Source organism: Colletes gigas, unplaced genomic scaffold (assembly GCF_013123115.1).
Source record: "Colletes gigas isolate AHSC1104 unplaced genomic scaffold, ASM1312311v1 Colletes_gigas_Sc00003, whole genome shotgun sequence".
NCBI classification, from domain to species: Eukaryota; Metazoa; Arthropoda; class Insecta; order Hymenoptera; family Colletidae; genus Colletes; species Colletes gigas.
Window position 1 is genome coordinate 7,532,708 of NW_025106632.1, and position 15,692 is coordinate 7,548,399.

At 42.1% G+C, this 15,692-nt stretch overlaps 1 protein-coding gene across 2 annotated transcripts in view; it reads left to right on the forward strand.

Moving 5' to 3' along the window:
• LOC122404990 overlaps positions 1 to 7,191 on the forward strand; it is a 37,095-nt gene extending 29,904 nt beyond the window's left edge. For both annotated transcript variants that reach the window (XM_043409434.1, XM_043409435.1), the window contains exons 3-6: positions 2,669 to 2,925; positions 3,808 to 3,871; positions 4,528 to 4,776; positions 5,146 to 7,191. In XM_043409434.1, the coding sequence (XP_043265369.1) occupies positions 2,669 to 2,925; positions 3,808 to 3,871; positions 4,528 to 4,776; positions 5,146 to 5,502 (927 nt within the window). In that variant the 3' untranslated portion in view covers positions 5,503 to 7,191. The remainder of the gene's footprint in view (positions 1 to 2,668; positions 2,926 to 3,807; positions 3,872 to 4,527; positions 4,777 to 5,145) is intronic.
• Positions 7,192 to 15,692: the final 8,501 nt, after the last annotated feature.

Sequence of the window (15,692 nt, forward strand, 5' to 3'; positions counted from 1 at the left end):
CCGCATTGATGTTCGCGAGTAAGCGTATCGGAATTCGTTCGATGAATCAGAGATCGCGGGCAGCGCCTACGCGCCGGTCGATCTTTTCCGCGGGGGGGGGGGCGCACGAAAAACGTGTCCGAAACGTATTTTACGGCATCTCGCGTTTACGCGAACGACGCGTACGGTTTGCTTTGCCGGGGCAACAAGCTCGCTGAAACGAAACACAGCCGCCACTATCGATTCCCACTCGTCGTTAAACGCCACCAGGAATTCCACGGGGGAGGCGTGCACCGTAAGAACCCTCGTTGTTTGTTTAACTGTTACGCAAATACGACCAAGGAACCCGGTGTGGCGCCGAAATCGATCGAACTGCTGAACTATACCAGAACGAATTCTATAATGGACGCTACACAGTGCACGGAGACCATTTTGAAAATTAACTGTTATCAAACGTTTGAAATTGTAGATTAAAGTTAAGGTAAATCAATAATAATCGTTTCGAATAACGTTGAAGTGGAAATATTTTCGAGATTAATATATCTATTAGGTCTTCTTATAAGTTCGTGCTGAATTTTGAAATAAAATTTCTTTGATTTTCCATTAAAATGTTAGTCAATACTATTTTCGGTACATTGATATTTTCAAATTATCCATTGAAAAATTTTGAAATATATGAAATAAGCGATGTATGAGACAACTAGATCCAATGATATACGTATCAGATGAAATTGCATATTTGGTTTGCAAATTGCGTTAGTGTCGTATAAACCTTATGAAAGCCAATAAAATTTACTATTACGATAAGTACTTAGCTTTCATGAGCAACGCAAACCTGTGATTTGATCGGACTCATAAATGGACGATTGGCAAATTACTTTCCTCTGAGAAGCCTACGCTCTGTAATTTTCATGGTGAAATCGACTACCTAACGATACAAGTTGCTATCACCATGAGCACGCAGATTTCAAAAGCCTAAACGCTTGTTCTTAGCATCGTCCGTTAGGAAACTTGGAAATTACAGGCACTGTTATATCCTACCTTTGTTGGTTTTAGCCCTGACCTACATTTACATTACTATATTTCTAAATTATATTTTACTAAAATATCCCCCTTCGAAAACTACTTTTCCTAAAAGTCACCAGAAAGCTATCGAAGACGAAGAACGCAAGATCAGTATTCATTCTTACGATGCACTTACGAAAGTTACCGATATGTTTTTATTTGTTAAGGTTCAAATTAAATATTTGAATAAACATAGGGTCCAATAATTGGCACACGACATTCTGATATTCGTAGGGACAAGACCCCATATAATCCCCATTGAAGGTGTTCGATTTAGCCAACTATCCAAGGATTAGTAACATAAAAGGAACATACTGACGCTATAAACGATACACGTTGAAAGGTTAATCCTAGCATTCTCGTCGAAACGTGCCCGTTCAGGGTGGCCGCAGCTTAGCGAAAATCCGAGAGAGGTCAACCGAGTTTCACGAACGTACGTCGAATGATTTCAAACAACTGCGCCATAAAAATCTTTGTTCGAACACGTACAGGACTCGTGGCCATATGGAACACGGTTTGCTACGTACAGTGCAGGTCATTACAGTCGGAAATAAAGCTCAGCTTGCGGCCATAAAATCGGCCTACACGTGTTTGCGGAAGACCGAAGTGGCACTTCCAAATGCATCGTGCAAGAACGAATCTCAGACTCGTCGACAGGTCAGCTTTCGATTGTTTACAATCAGTCGGTTATTTAAATCTCAGTTTACTCTGGGAACTTTAATAGCCACGAATCACCGGCGTTGAAAGTACATCCTTCGTAGCCTTCTAAAGGTTAAAATCAATTTTCATGCGACACCTCCGTATTTAATTTTACAAGCTACCGCTGTGTAAACGCAGCCTCAATCTTGACGCATGGATATACAGCCGCTCGTATACTCGTATGACGTACGCATCTGCGAACGGGGTGATCTGGTGTCTGGTTTATTTTAGGTGCATGCATCCCCTCGTAGTCGGCGTATCTGAAGGGTTGATAGCGTTTTATGCGCCGCGCGTGGCTAACGTCTGTCTCCGAGTTAATTATGGACTAATTGTCAAAACCTCTTGTCGCGTCTGCCCGGTCTTTAACCACATTTTTTTATTATTCTCCCTACGACAACAGGACGCCGTCTTCCTTCCTCTCCTTTTCTTTTCGCGGCGCAGATCCATACGGCGGGACGTACCCTTTCTTGGAACTTGTGCGTTTTCCAACCGGGGTCCGTTCTGAAACGACAAACAGTCGAGGAATGAACCCTTCTATAGGATCACGATCTAATAGACCTCCACGATGGGTTTTTTTCTAATAACTATTGCCTGTCGGTACTGTCTCTATGTACCAGTTCAAAAGTTTCTTTACATTTATGACGAATCACCATTACAATGTACGAATACGAGAGTAACTGTACATATCAACGAATAATCAAAAGTAACGATAAAACAGTATTGATGTGTGCTTGGACGGTGTTCATCGTTCCACTCGGTTCGTCGATGAGTAGGAATGGACCTCGATTCGAACCGCTATTAGGAAGCGATGATAGGCAATCTTTATTTCGCGATTGCGCCGATAAGACTCGGGGGAAGATCGCCGATATTTCGGTTATAACTCGAGTGAACGTATTCGCCCTAATGGCAGCCTTCGATCTTGCAGACGACCATAAAAGTGTACGCGAACTGCCTGCGGCCAGACATCGAGTACAAGACCCTCGGAATCACCTACGAGACAACCTGCCGTGAAGTCGTACAGAACCTATTGAACAAGTATCGCATGAGGCACCGTGACCCCAGGCTGTTCTACCTGACCATGGAGGTCACCGTGAGAAGACCGAACGTGAGGACCGTCCTGCCACTCGACGAGGACGCGAGGCCTGCTGTTTTGCAATCGTGTCATCCTCGCGGCGATTCCAGGTACGATCCACAGCTCCTCCCGCGCGTACTTTTTCACTGCCCCCCCTGGTCGGTTTCGGTCGGCTTCGTGACGTAATTTCAGGGCTTGCGACCGACCGTAAACGCGACTTCTTGTGGGTCGGTGAGCACGAGCCAACGACGAGCAACGTCCTTTCCAGCGATTCCCTTTGTTCTGGGGTTCGAGTCGTCTGGGGCGACCACGCGAGACGCGCATTTATTTATGCTAACATCCATTGGGGGGACTCGTTGACCCGCTTAAGTTTCGAGATTTTCACCTCGACGCCAGAAACACGCACGAACAACACAGAAACTTCTTTCGTACAGGGGACAAGTTTTCTCATATCGCGCGACTAGATCTCGTTTCGTGTAGACACCAACCATTAGGAACCAAATCTAACAAGATTATACCCATGTGGTCCAAATAGCCCGCAAGCTGTTTTCTCAGAAACCTATGATAACATTCAGTTTTTAAAAATTAAATGACCCAGCTGGGTAAAGCATTATCAACCGTAAGTGCATGTTTGTAAATAGAATCAAAATAGCTTTAATTTTTCTGCTTGAAAGTTCGTTGACCTTAACGATCGAACAATGTTTATAAATTTATCTCTTATTTGGAAATATTGAATAGTGTACAGAGAGTAAAGATGCGTTGTAGAATGTAAGGAAGTGTTGGAGACTTCTGTTGCGCGACACGCGAAAGCCCCGATGCCACCAGTGTTTTCTTGGTAGCTCGAAACTTCCGGCGAAGGTATACGTTACGTAGTCGCTGTTTGACTAGAAGCTCGAGCTCCGTGTTTTTACGTGGAAGTAGTGTTCGCCCATTCCCTTTGATCCCACCGACTTCCACGATATCCAGGATTCACGGATGTTTTCTTGTTGCAGATTCTCATTGCAGACACGCCGCGGCGGACTTGTCAAAATATACGACAGCGCTCTCATGTCCGGGGTAAGTCAGGCGTTTAACCTAATATTTCGCTCGATCTAAGCGCAGATTATTTTGCCAATTTACGTACAAAATTGTAGTCAATCAATGATGGAAGTACGATCATTCTACTTACAACATTCTTTCAACAGAACAACATCCTACTCTCCATACTTACATAACTCTATCTAATTATGCTTTACTGCAATTCACCCACTTGTATCTCAATTCTTCGCCTCGTATTTACACTCCAAAATTCGAATTCTTTACGCAAACTTGATAGAAACGTTACAAAGTCCTAAAGTTTTACAAATTTCCATACGTAATGGTTCTTTTGCCGCGTGACAACGGATTTATAATATCCAACTAAATACTGCTTCACGTGCAGGACTATGCAGTACAACCATCGTTTTATTTACGTTTCGAATGACGCATATTTCGAGCAAGAAACGTTAAAAGGAAAACCGCAATAATCAGTGTGTTAATATCAGTTCTTATTCATTTTCAACAACGATGATTGTACACGCGAAGTGACTCAGTACTTAGAAAAACGACACATAATATGTGTCATTTTAGAATAAAGAAAAAGAAATAATTAAGAAATAATAACGACGTCGCTGTCGTTTCTCAGCGATACAGCGTTTGGAACGTGATTATGATTATCGTTTTATGATTTACAGTCGAAGTACAAGAGCCTGTTGGTCTCCGAACAGACCACCGTAGACGAGCTCATCCAGATGCTGTTAAGTTGCTATAGCTCCAAAGAACGCGTCGAGCAGTTCTCTCTCTACGAGGTCTGCGAAGGCGAGGAGTACCAAAGGAAATTGCATCCTGACGACTCACCCCTTAAGGTCACGCAACGATGGACAAGCGCGGACCGCCATCTTCGCATAAGGCGTAATCCTGACTACAATCCTCACAGAAGAAAAGTAAGTTCGACTCGAAGTTAAGCGACCGTAATAATATCAGACACGTTAGCGTCATCAACGGAATTATAGTTTTAAACCTCCGCTACCTAGAAACGATACCGCGACGATCAACTAAAATATATAACGCACGTTCGAATAGAAATGGGTTTTAAACGCGAACGATGATTATTAAAGAGTTGAACGATTCCTGGACAAGCTCTCACGCGTCAAACAAAGGCATTCTTTTACTTGGATGCGCTCCAACATGGCCGAACGTAATTACGCGACGCACACAAACGCGTCTCGCCGTCGTGCGTCGACCATTGTCAAGAATTATTCATCAGTATATAATAGAAAGTCAAATTCGTTACACAATACTCGTGTTCGCAGAGCATGTGGGCGTCAGACTCGAGCATCAGTATGGCGATGTCAAGACTGAACCTTCACGGCAACCATCAGGCCCACTACCACCAGACCCACGACGCAAACAATCATCTGGCGATGTATCAACAGAAGGATCACGCTTCGATCAATAACAACAACATCCACAAGATGGACCAGCACCATCTGTCGTTGGGCTCGCTGAACCAGCAGCCGAGGATCGTCGTGCCCCACGCAACGCAGCTGCCGCAATTGCAGGTACCACGGAAGCAACACCTGCCCCAGAGCGTCCCGTCGACGCCGATCACGTCGAAACACGTCACGGCGTCCTCTTACGCGGACTACGAGAATTACCTGTTTATATAAACCTCGGGTTACGGTCGAATCTCGTGCTAACTCGGTGGAAGCGAGTCCCACGCGATGTATTGCACGTTTATGAGAAGTTGGCTAGTGAGACAACATAGGGGACAGGGGAGTACTTCTTTTGTTTCACCTATCCCCACTTTCGTCGTCGTCTCGACCAATAGGGACAATTCACAGAGCTCTATGCACCAATCAGACCCATATTCCTTTCGCTAGCCAACTTCTGGCGAACGTACAGTACATTGAACAATAACAGCGCGTTGAACAGTATTTAATCCACTCCCAGGAGTTCACCAGGCATTGTACACTTGGAGAGACTTTGGATGAAATTAGGGAAGATGCTTGCGTCGCGATTAGCCCCCGAGGTTTCAGATTATTTATTGCAACGACAGTCCAAATTTTAAAAGATTATCGAATCCGCGAAAGGACTTTCGCGTAGACTGAACCACGTGACTGTGATGGGATCGAAACGGAGAATGCCCCAAATACGTGGATTTTAACATTTACAACTGTTTTTCGTGGAAGCTCTACCATCTGGTTTTTTAATTGCTTCATACATTCCTGGCCAAAGATACACAGAGGACCAATGAAATTCTCTCGTAGTCGCGTGGTTCTGTCTTCGCAAAGTCTTCTAAGCAGAACAGATTCGCGTCGATGTGAAGGAACAAAGAGAATTTACGATTATAGTCAGTAGAGAGAGAAATTGTACCAAAGGTAGCCGTACGAAATGTTAGATATGTAGTGCATTCAGCCGTATATGTGTAAATGTTTTATGTTAAAGAGGTATTTTTAGAGAGTCGAAATACGATCGAGGGTGGATTTACTTTCGATCAGTGACGTTAATCCTCCGGGAGCTGTTTGAACGCAGATTAAAAAAACTATTCAATTCAATCCTTTAAATCCAATTTAGAGGGAACGATTAGAGTATCATTATTCTTTAAATTTTATAAAATGCGGTTCGAAGCGTTCTCGTAGGATTAAAAGCGTGTATTTATGTGCTGCGAGATGCATTTACTCGTAATACACCGCGAAACGCGGATTCTATTATTTATTTATAACATCTGTAAAGTGTCTAAGATAAGAGAGCCTGGAATATTAAGTTATTATCAGAATATTGTATGTAAATCGAATTAAGCGGGATTCGAGTATATTTGTGTAAATAGAATCTAACAAGTGACGAGTATTTAGGTAACTTTCGCAAATACCGCGTGGTTAGTTGCGGACGCAAATGTTAACGATTCCGTATGTCGCGTATCGTTCCTTTTGAATATTCAAAACGAACTAGTTTTCCTGTTTTCGCTGGCATTTAAAGAACATTATATTTTTCTATACTTCATTGTACATAGCGCTCGAACGTCTTCTGCTTCGTTGCCTCGAGTTTCGTTACGGCGAACGTTGGATCCATTGCCAAAGAATCGGTACGATACGTATACAAAACCTGTAGATTCAATCGTGCCGAAAAACGAGGTGGCCAGAAGCGTCTCCATATCGACTAATTTTGATTTCTCTATTGTAATGCAATCATTCGACACGTCGCATCGCTTTGCGACGTCGATGACACAAGAAGGCTATCGCAAGATTCACGCGAACTTATATCAGCAACTGTAACGAGTACAATGAACCTTGTATTATTCTAACGCGACACACCCACGTAGAATGTAAATATTCTTTTGTATCGTCGTTTGTAATTCACAGAAGAAAATATCATTTCACCTGTCTAGATTTAGTCAATTTTCTTCTACCTTAAAACAACGGATCTTACACAGTACGGTATAAAAGTTTTAGGATTTAATTTTTCACCGTTGTTCCAAGAACGTTATTTATCAGAATGCAATAGAATTATGGAAGTTGTTTGAAATTTTCACTAGCCCACTGACGACGATACTAAGTTTTGTTTTCGTATCCTGAAGTGTAATTTGTTTTATATATAATTTGCAAATTTGGTATTGATGGGTAATGTAATTTGTTAAAAAATTAATTTAAAAAAGTTATCCCGCTTCTTGTTGTAAAATAGATAATCTATTCTAGAAATTAAAAAAATTTGAAAAAAATGTTTCAAGCTGTGGAGAAAGACAGCTGAAATAATCGCGATCAAATTCCTATCATTAGCAACTTGCAACGCAATTAGTATTCGTATTTCGCAACGCTACTGCAAACCGAGATGTTTACATGCAACTCTACCCTGGAAAAGCAAAAACAAGAAAAATTCTTATCGTACGCAACTCTAAATGGAACGATACAATCAAAGCAAATTATTTGCAACTTGTAACCGATCGACATGGCCGCCGATAAGGTGACATACGTCCAGGGGCCTAGCGCTATCACTCAACCTGATTTTGTGATATCAACTGCGCAGGCGCAGGAGTCTCCCCCACCAGCGGGCGAGGATTCCAAGCGAGGTGCGTGCCGATTCGAGTACAGATTACTTGTCATCGAGGCCTCGTCAAGCTAAGACGTGGGTAAAACAGTCCTGACATTCGCAAGTAAGCAAACTTTGAATTATGGGTATCAGTTTTCCGGTTGTTCATTCTCTCCTACGACAAGGTTGTGGTATTTAATTTCTCATGTACATTTTTGTTTGCTTATTATATCTTGAGATGACTAGACTGGATCATTATAGGTTTTTTCTTGATTAATTTGTGAAATGAATGGACCAAAGCGCGCGTAGTGTGATGATAAAAATTTTATTTACAAATGCGACAAATGTAGGAATTTTGGGCACCAGTGACGTATCGGAGAGAAACGAGCGGTAACGGTTGGTCGATTATCGATCGCTTTACTTTCAGTTTCCGATTTATCATCCCTCTCTTTCCAAAACCTCTGCACCAGCGTTCGCGCGTGAACGTCTCGACGGCACGTCGTTCTCTCCGTGAGATCACTGATAGAGGAGAGAATCACTGAGATGTAACAATAATAAACTTTACATTAAATACGATTAGAATCTAGCTATTTTTTAAGGGCTATGCGGAGTGTTACAGTAATAGAAATATTCATTTTCCAAGGAGAAAGGGTTCGTTTCGCGGGACACTTGTTTTTATTCGGGGAATAGGGAATGGGTCGTGTCCGGGGGCGGGAGTGGGGGTCGGGGAAATATACTTTTTCGTTTTAAGTTCCAAAGGATAACATCACAGCATTGACATATCAACATCGAAACGATCAGAGCATCGCGCCCTTCGAGAGTGGTCGACGACGAAACAAAGTCGATCCTATTGAAATCTGTCCGCCATTACGGCCGCGATCGAGGATTCCATCGACCGGAAACTAGGACTGTCGGTCGTCGAGTGACTCTCAGGGAGCGCGGTGCCGCGGCCGTAGCACTTTTCATTTTTGCTATAGAACAATTTACAACATCTCGTTAATTAATCGCCTCAATTCCGTCGCCGAATAACCGCAGCTCGCACACACTGAACAGCGAATCGCAATCTCTTCTATTTTCCCTTGTTCACTCGTATATATCTCACACTCTCTGTCTCGCAGCCTCGTTCACGCACATTCGCACCTTTTTCTCATCTCGTTCGTCGTAGTGCTCTTTACAATTAGATAAACCGTTTAATTCGATTAATAGCGATGCGACCGATGCAACTTTCCCGTGTCACTTTGTCGTTACGAACGGCACTACATCTCACGCTCTCTGTTTCACGCTTCATCGATCCTCCTCAAGTGCAACAACAATTAAATAAAACTCGCTCGAGGAAAACGAATAGATCGCTGGTCCCTCGATCGCGGACCACACTCTTCCCGGCACGCGTCCTCTTCCGTTCTTCTTCGTTTTGTTTCGCGATCGAGGCCGATCGCGCGTGGGAATAATAGACAATATACACGGGGGGGGGAAAAAACCTTTGATCCAACGAACCAGCCGCAAATGAAATTTACCGAGAACGGGTCGCGTGCATCGATGCTCGAACCGCGAAAATTCGAACGCGATTCTCGTCCTGCGGCCGATGGAACTTCGTCCTCGGTGGCGACGCCGGTTGATTCGAATCGACGATCGTTCATTGGGACGGCGTTACAGACAGCGAACGTCAACGACGTCCGACCAGAGCCTCCTGTTTCGCGTGAAATTACTATTGTGCGCATTTACAACGCGTATTGCAAGTTCACGCAATATTAATACGCGGTCACATGCGTTTCGATCACTGCCCCTTATTTCAAGCAACACGGATGCGTGGGTAGTGCTTATTTTATGTGTATTTTACGGTTGATCGTATTTCAACGCACTAATTTAATTATTTATTACTTATAAATCTGAATTCAGGATATAATTCAAACTTCCTTCACGAAACTAGGAATGGTTGTAAATAAAGCGTGATTTAAAATATGAAAAATTGAAAGGAAAATTAAGAACTTAAAAAAATACTCATTTTATTATTTTGGAGACGAAAGACAATAAGTTATGGAAATTAAGATACTATTACCTATTCGTGTATCCGTGTCGCGTGAAATAAGCACTGCGGTTTATCAGTGCTCTTTATGGAGATTTTCACGATTTTGCGTGTATAGCAGGCTCTAGACTCGACGTCTCGTTTCGCCGACGATCGAAAATGCAAGAAAATCGTAAATTACGCCGTGCAGCGAAACCGATTACTCGTGATAATTTAAGTTCCGAAAATCGTTCGGCTTTAAATACTCGCCGCATGCAATCGTCTCTTTCTATCTGCCTAATATCGCTCTAAATTCTAATTCTCTAAATGTAACATTTTTTTTGCTTTTAACGGTTATCCTCGTACACTGTATCTGTTCTGGTTACCACTACTCGTTACCGTGATTCGGACAGAAAAACAGGAAACCGATACAGAGCGGGTCGATCTTCTCGCGTCTAGACCAGAGATGGACGCATTCGAACGATTTTCTAAATAAATACACCTGAAATAACGAGTACACCTATTCGGTGTTTAGAACAGTGATACTCAATCGTCTCGACAAAGATTCCTAATATTCGTGGGCTTACAATGGAGATTAGGGCGAGAAAAAGGTATCTGATTGGTAAAGAATACTAATATTCAGTTTCACTGACGAATTAAAAATATATCATTGTTTTAGGTCGAGCGATATATGATATTAACGTGATATATGCTTCCCAAATGTTTTACATATTTAAGATAAAATACATTTTTGAGACATTTATCATTATATTTACGACTTTCTTCTATAAAAATGAAGTAAATTTATGAGCGTATATAAAATTTTACTATTCTCTATTTCCAAAAATGTATTCAACTCATTCTAAATATTCTTTAAATAGTCAAAACTGCTGATAAATCTAAAAATTAATTTATGAACGTCACATTGATATCATATACGCACGACTCACGACAGACATTCAACCGTTCCGATAAAACTTTATATTCGTGGTCCTCGTATTCGTTATTTGTTACCTACGTAAAACAGTATCGAATACTGAAATCGAAGTGTTTCTTATTTGCTATGTTATTGAATATGAAATGTACAGGCAATCGCTAAATATCTGTTTATTCGACACTCGGAGATGAACGCGAATAAAAGTATTCTGTACTCGCACAGCTATGCAATACACACTTAAGTATTTGACTAGACGCAGAAATTACTCGGATATCGTTCGGATACTTTGTTGAATATATTTCGTCCATGTCTGGTCCAGGCCTACGAATAAGACGAAGTCAATCACGATCATCGAGTCAAACCGACAATGGCGTCCGCGCAATCCTAGCGTCGCGTCGCTTCTCTCTTCTCTGTACACATATACTTTCGATACCACATTATATCGCGGCCAACAATATTATTGCGAAAGCCTTAAGGCTCGATACAAGGACAGGCGTTTCGCGATATCTTCTAAGCATACCGAGACGGTCCGCATCGACGAACTCGTTCTCGCGCCGTCCAACAAACGTCGACGTTCCATTTACCTACTCGTACGAACGAATCGACAACGGACGATTTCCGTTCGCCGATGCTTCGTTCTCATTTTGGACCTTCCAACCATACGGGTTTGCGTTCAAAGGAGGGCGTCGGATCGATCGCACAGAACCGTACGCCGCGACGCCGCAAGCAGCCAATCGACTCCCATTTAATTAAAGACCAAATTCGCGCCCCCTATACAATTAATAACACGCGCTCCGTTCGAACGCCCTTAAAGGTTCACCCTCGCTTCCGACCTTCCGACCTCTTGTCTCCCTTCTTCCAGTTTAGTTTCGCCTTCAGACAATCCCATCGTGTTCCCGATTCGACTTTCAGCCTTTCAGCCTCGACTCCACGCGAACGCATCTTCTGTATCCGGCCGTGCTGGTTGATATCATTTCCAATTTTTCTTTCGTTTTGTTTCGTCTCGTTAATCGAAGGGCCCTTACACGTAACAATTCATCGTATAATTCGTTCGATACAACCGTCTGAACGATAACTGACATAACGCCTCTTGTTCTATAAGTCCGATCACCAACCACTGGGACTTAATACCATCAAAGAATCGAATACAATCATCGTTAAATAATTTTTTTTGGGCTTTTTAGGCGTGTAACGATTTTACGTTAGAATAATTACTTCTGTTTAAATGGGTGATTTCCAAACTTTATGGGAACCACCCCGCTAGTGAAAGAGAACATTCGTGCACTCGAGCTAATTAGTTAAACGATACAGAAGAAGTATAATTGGTACGGTTGTACAGTTAGGCTTTGGTGACTAGTGTATCGATAAAAGAGACGAGATTCGTAATTTTCTATATTCAAAATTCATGTACTTTTACTCTTATTTTAAGACTTTGGAAAATACTGGTTTAAACGTTACATCTTTCACTATCTTCTTTCTCTAATAATAAGACTCTCGCTAGAATGCACTACTATACCTCGTGGCGATCAAGTGTATTACTTTTTAGTAGGATTTGTCGTACGACTGTTAAAGTCGATACAACTGTTGTTGTGACTTGTCGTACGACTGATCATACGATAAATTGACGTGTATGGCCTCCGTTAGTTTAGCTTACGAGGGACGTTCGAAAAGTACGTGGTCTTCCGTGTAAATAGCACTTGGTCGAAAATTGAGTTACGTGTTAACATTCAACTGTTTTATTCAAGTTCGTTCCACAACCAAAAAATTTAATCAACGTTGTATATAACGAATAAATCTTTAGACAGTCGCATACATATTTATTCGCTGTGCAAGAGATGATTATTCACTTCAAATAAATCGATATTTCGCTTATTTCTAAATAATCTTGAAACTATTATTCCTTGTTTTTTTTAAATTAAATTTAAAGACAAAAAGAAATGGCAAACGACGCGTTTCTATTCGAGGTTCCGAACGTTTCGAACGTCCCTCGTATTTGTCTAATGTCATCGTTCGAGTTGTCCTTAAGATCGAACATGTTCTACAGCCGTGCCGAGACTTTACTATTCCGAATCCCGTTTTCGATTCAAGCTACGACTGTTCTTTCCTTAATTTCGTTTCTTTAAATCATCGTGCTATTGGACGTTAGAGATTCGAACGCTACTCGATACACCGAAGGAAAGAACGGACCAGAAGCCGCTAAACGTCTAAAAACCGAAGTGATACAAGCCGACAAGTTCACACGCTGTTTTGTCAGCATCAAGTAGCCTACGAGATCGTTTTCTACGGAATATCAAGGACTGAAAAATTGTTCTGTGGAATCGTGTACTGTACTCGTGTGACGGTGTAACATGCCGTGCATACTCGTACTCCGTATCTATGTGACGTGAATGTCTATCGTTGCATATCGCGAGAGACTCTTACAAAATATCGTAAAAAATTTCCGTCGCTGGATTCAGCTAAGATAGCTTCGCTCTTCTCCCATCGATCGCTTCGATTACGTCGGATCCGTGTAGAAAAAAAGTTGTACGCCTACGATTAAAAATCATTTGGCCAGCGATCCGCGACTATGCTCGCGAGGAAACGACCCGACCGATCGAAACGCCTTGCAAACGTGGGCGTCGTTTCCCACCGCGCGGATATCGTCGACCCGACAATAAGTATCGAAGATCGAATGAAAACTGTAGCAATCGCGGCACACTCGCTTCAAATCGCACTCGAACCCCGAGAACTTTCAAACTCGAAAACTCGCTCATACAAGAAGTGGAAGCGTGAGTATCTTTAAGTTCACCAGTGACCGTGTTTGTAAGTATATTTTACCTAGTATTTACAAACGTTGGCTGCAAAAAGGATTTTCACAGTCAGCGACCTGTTGACCTGGACGTCCTCGCGTCCGAGTAAAATCGTTACTCGCGAAAGTATCGCACAAGCTCGTTCCTTCGCTCGAAGATCGCGGAACGGAACCATCATCCGTCCTTCTATCTCTCGTCTTCTTCGTTATTTTTTTATTTTACAAAAATCTCTCCTAAAAGATACGAGCGAAAGTTTCGCCGATCGACAAGCAAGATCGGTAACGCGAACGCCGCGCTAATAAAATTCGTTCGAAGCGTTGCGCGCAAAAAATTCGAAACGCATCGAGGAGCGATCTACGCTCGAACATCGTCTTGAATCGTTAAGGCGACAAAACGTTACAAATGCCCTACGAGGATTCGAGACGCGTAGTATATCTAATCGTAGAGCGAACCAAGCGTCGATCGAATCGTCTTCGATCGAACAATGTTGATGAAAACGCGCTTCCAGAAATTGCGACCAACTCAACGTCGAACGTATTTGTTCAATTGCACGCTTGAGATTCGAGAAGAAATCGAAGAACAAGACTTCCCCCGATTGCTCGATAGAAAAGTTTGCGTAACTTTAACTCGAACGAAACTCGAAAGAAAAAACAAAGGCTTCGTTCGTATCGTGCTACTCTAACGATGCGTAAGCGACCCGCGACAACATCTAAATTCATCAAGATCCACTTTGCGCAACTTCTTTTTTTCGCTTTCGACTACGTCGGCTTTTTGCAGCAAGCCAATCCTATGTCGCGACGAACGACGTGCCCGTGATTAATTCGTTCTATTTAAGAAACAACGACGATGCGTGCGTGCTTGCCTTCCTAAAAAATCAAACGCGAGCGATCGGAACTCGATCTGCGCGTAGAATGATTGCTACGACTGGATTCGTGAACAGGGTTACCATCTTTCAACTTTTGGGGATTGCTAACAAAAACCTGACGATACGTTTACCGATTAATACGAAAGAATTATATAAAATTTTGAAGACTACGAACAAAATGTAGTATGATAAAAAATGAGTAAGAATTCTATATCAATTCGTTCTTATTTTGCGTTAACTTGTAAGTTAATCGGGTGACTTATGGTCAAGCGGATACACCTTGACCAATTTTTGAAACAGCCTGAAATTTCTGCATTCGCCACGGAACAAAAAGTTCTGAATGATATTGGAACTGGTTTTCTTGCAATAAAATCGTGTACGCCACATTATGGCATACGCCGTTTGAGTGAGTTCAACGCGTGGTAAAAACGCCATCACTGACGTCCCGTAAAAAGCTGGAGAAGCAAGGACAGAAAATTGAAAGTGAAGCTTTCGATTGGAAATCGGCAATATGGCAACTCTGTCCATACAACTGGCACGACTGTAACAATTCGATGAATATTTCATGGTCGCAGCATGTTTTCTGGCGCATTAGGAACGTCCACGTCGATCGAGAACGCGAAGTGTTAAATGTAAAAAGAAAAAGAAAAAGACATCGCTCTAATGAATATTCTTAACGAATTAAACGCGAATCCCTGCCGCAGCTGGCAACGCTGCGCTCGCGACAAAACGGAAATTACTCGTTTAAAAGGCTTCTTACAATATTTACACAGTACCTATATCGATCCATCATCTATGGTAGTATCTTTTTGTTCATTTTTCATTTGTCTTTTTACCTCGATTGGAGTTAGTTTCGTCGAGTGATAGAGGTGGAAGTGTCACTGCGTTTACGTACGTATACAATATATATATATATATTTATGTATATATATATCATTATGTATGTATACTATATACACAAAGTGTTCAACGTGTTCTGTGTGTGTGTTTGTCTGCATGTTTGCTTCGGGTGGCTGTGTGTACGTGTACCAATTTTTTTCCCAAATAGACCCTAATAAAATGTATAAACACGTCAGACTCGCGCGGTAATCGTCGACGCGCTACGTCTACGATCGAAAACTTTCAAATATTCATTCGCGATATTAATTAATCTGATCCCAACCCATCGCCACGCACGTTTCATATATATTTTTTTTTTTCCTTGCGTTCGTTCGCGACAAATCGACGAGTCGCGTTAATAA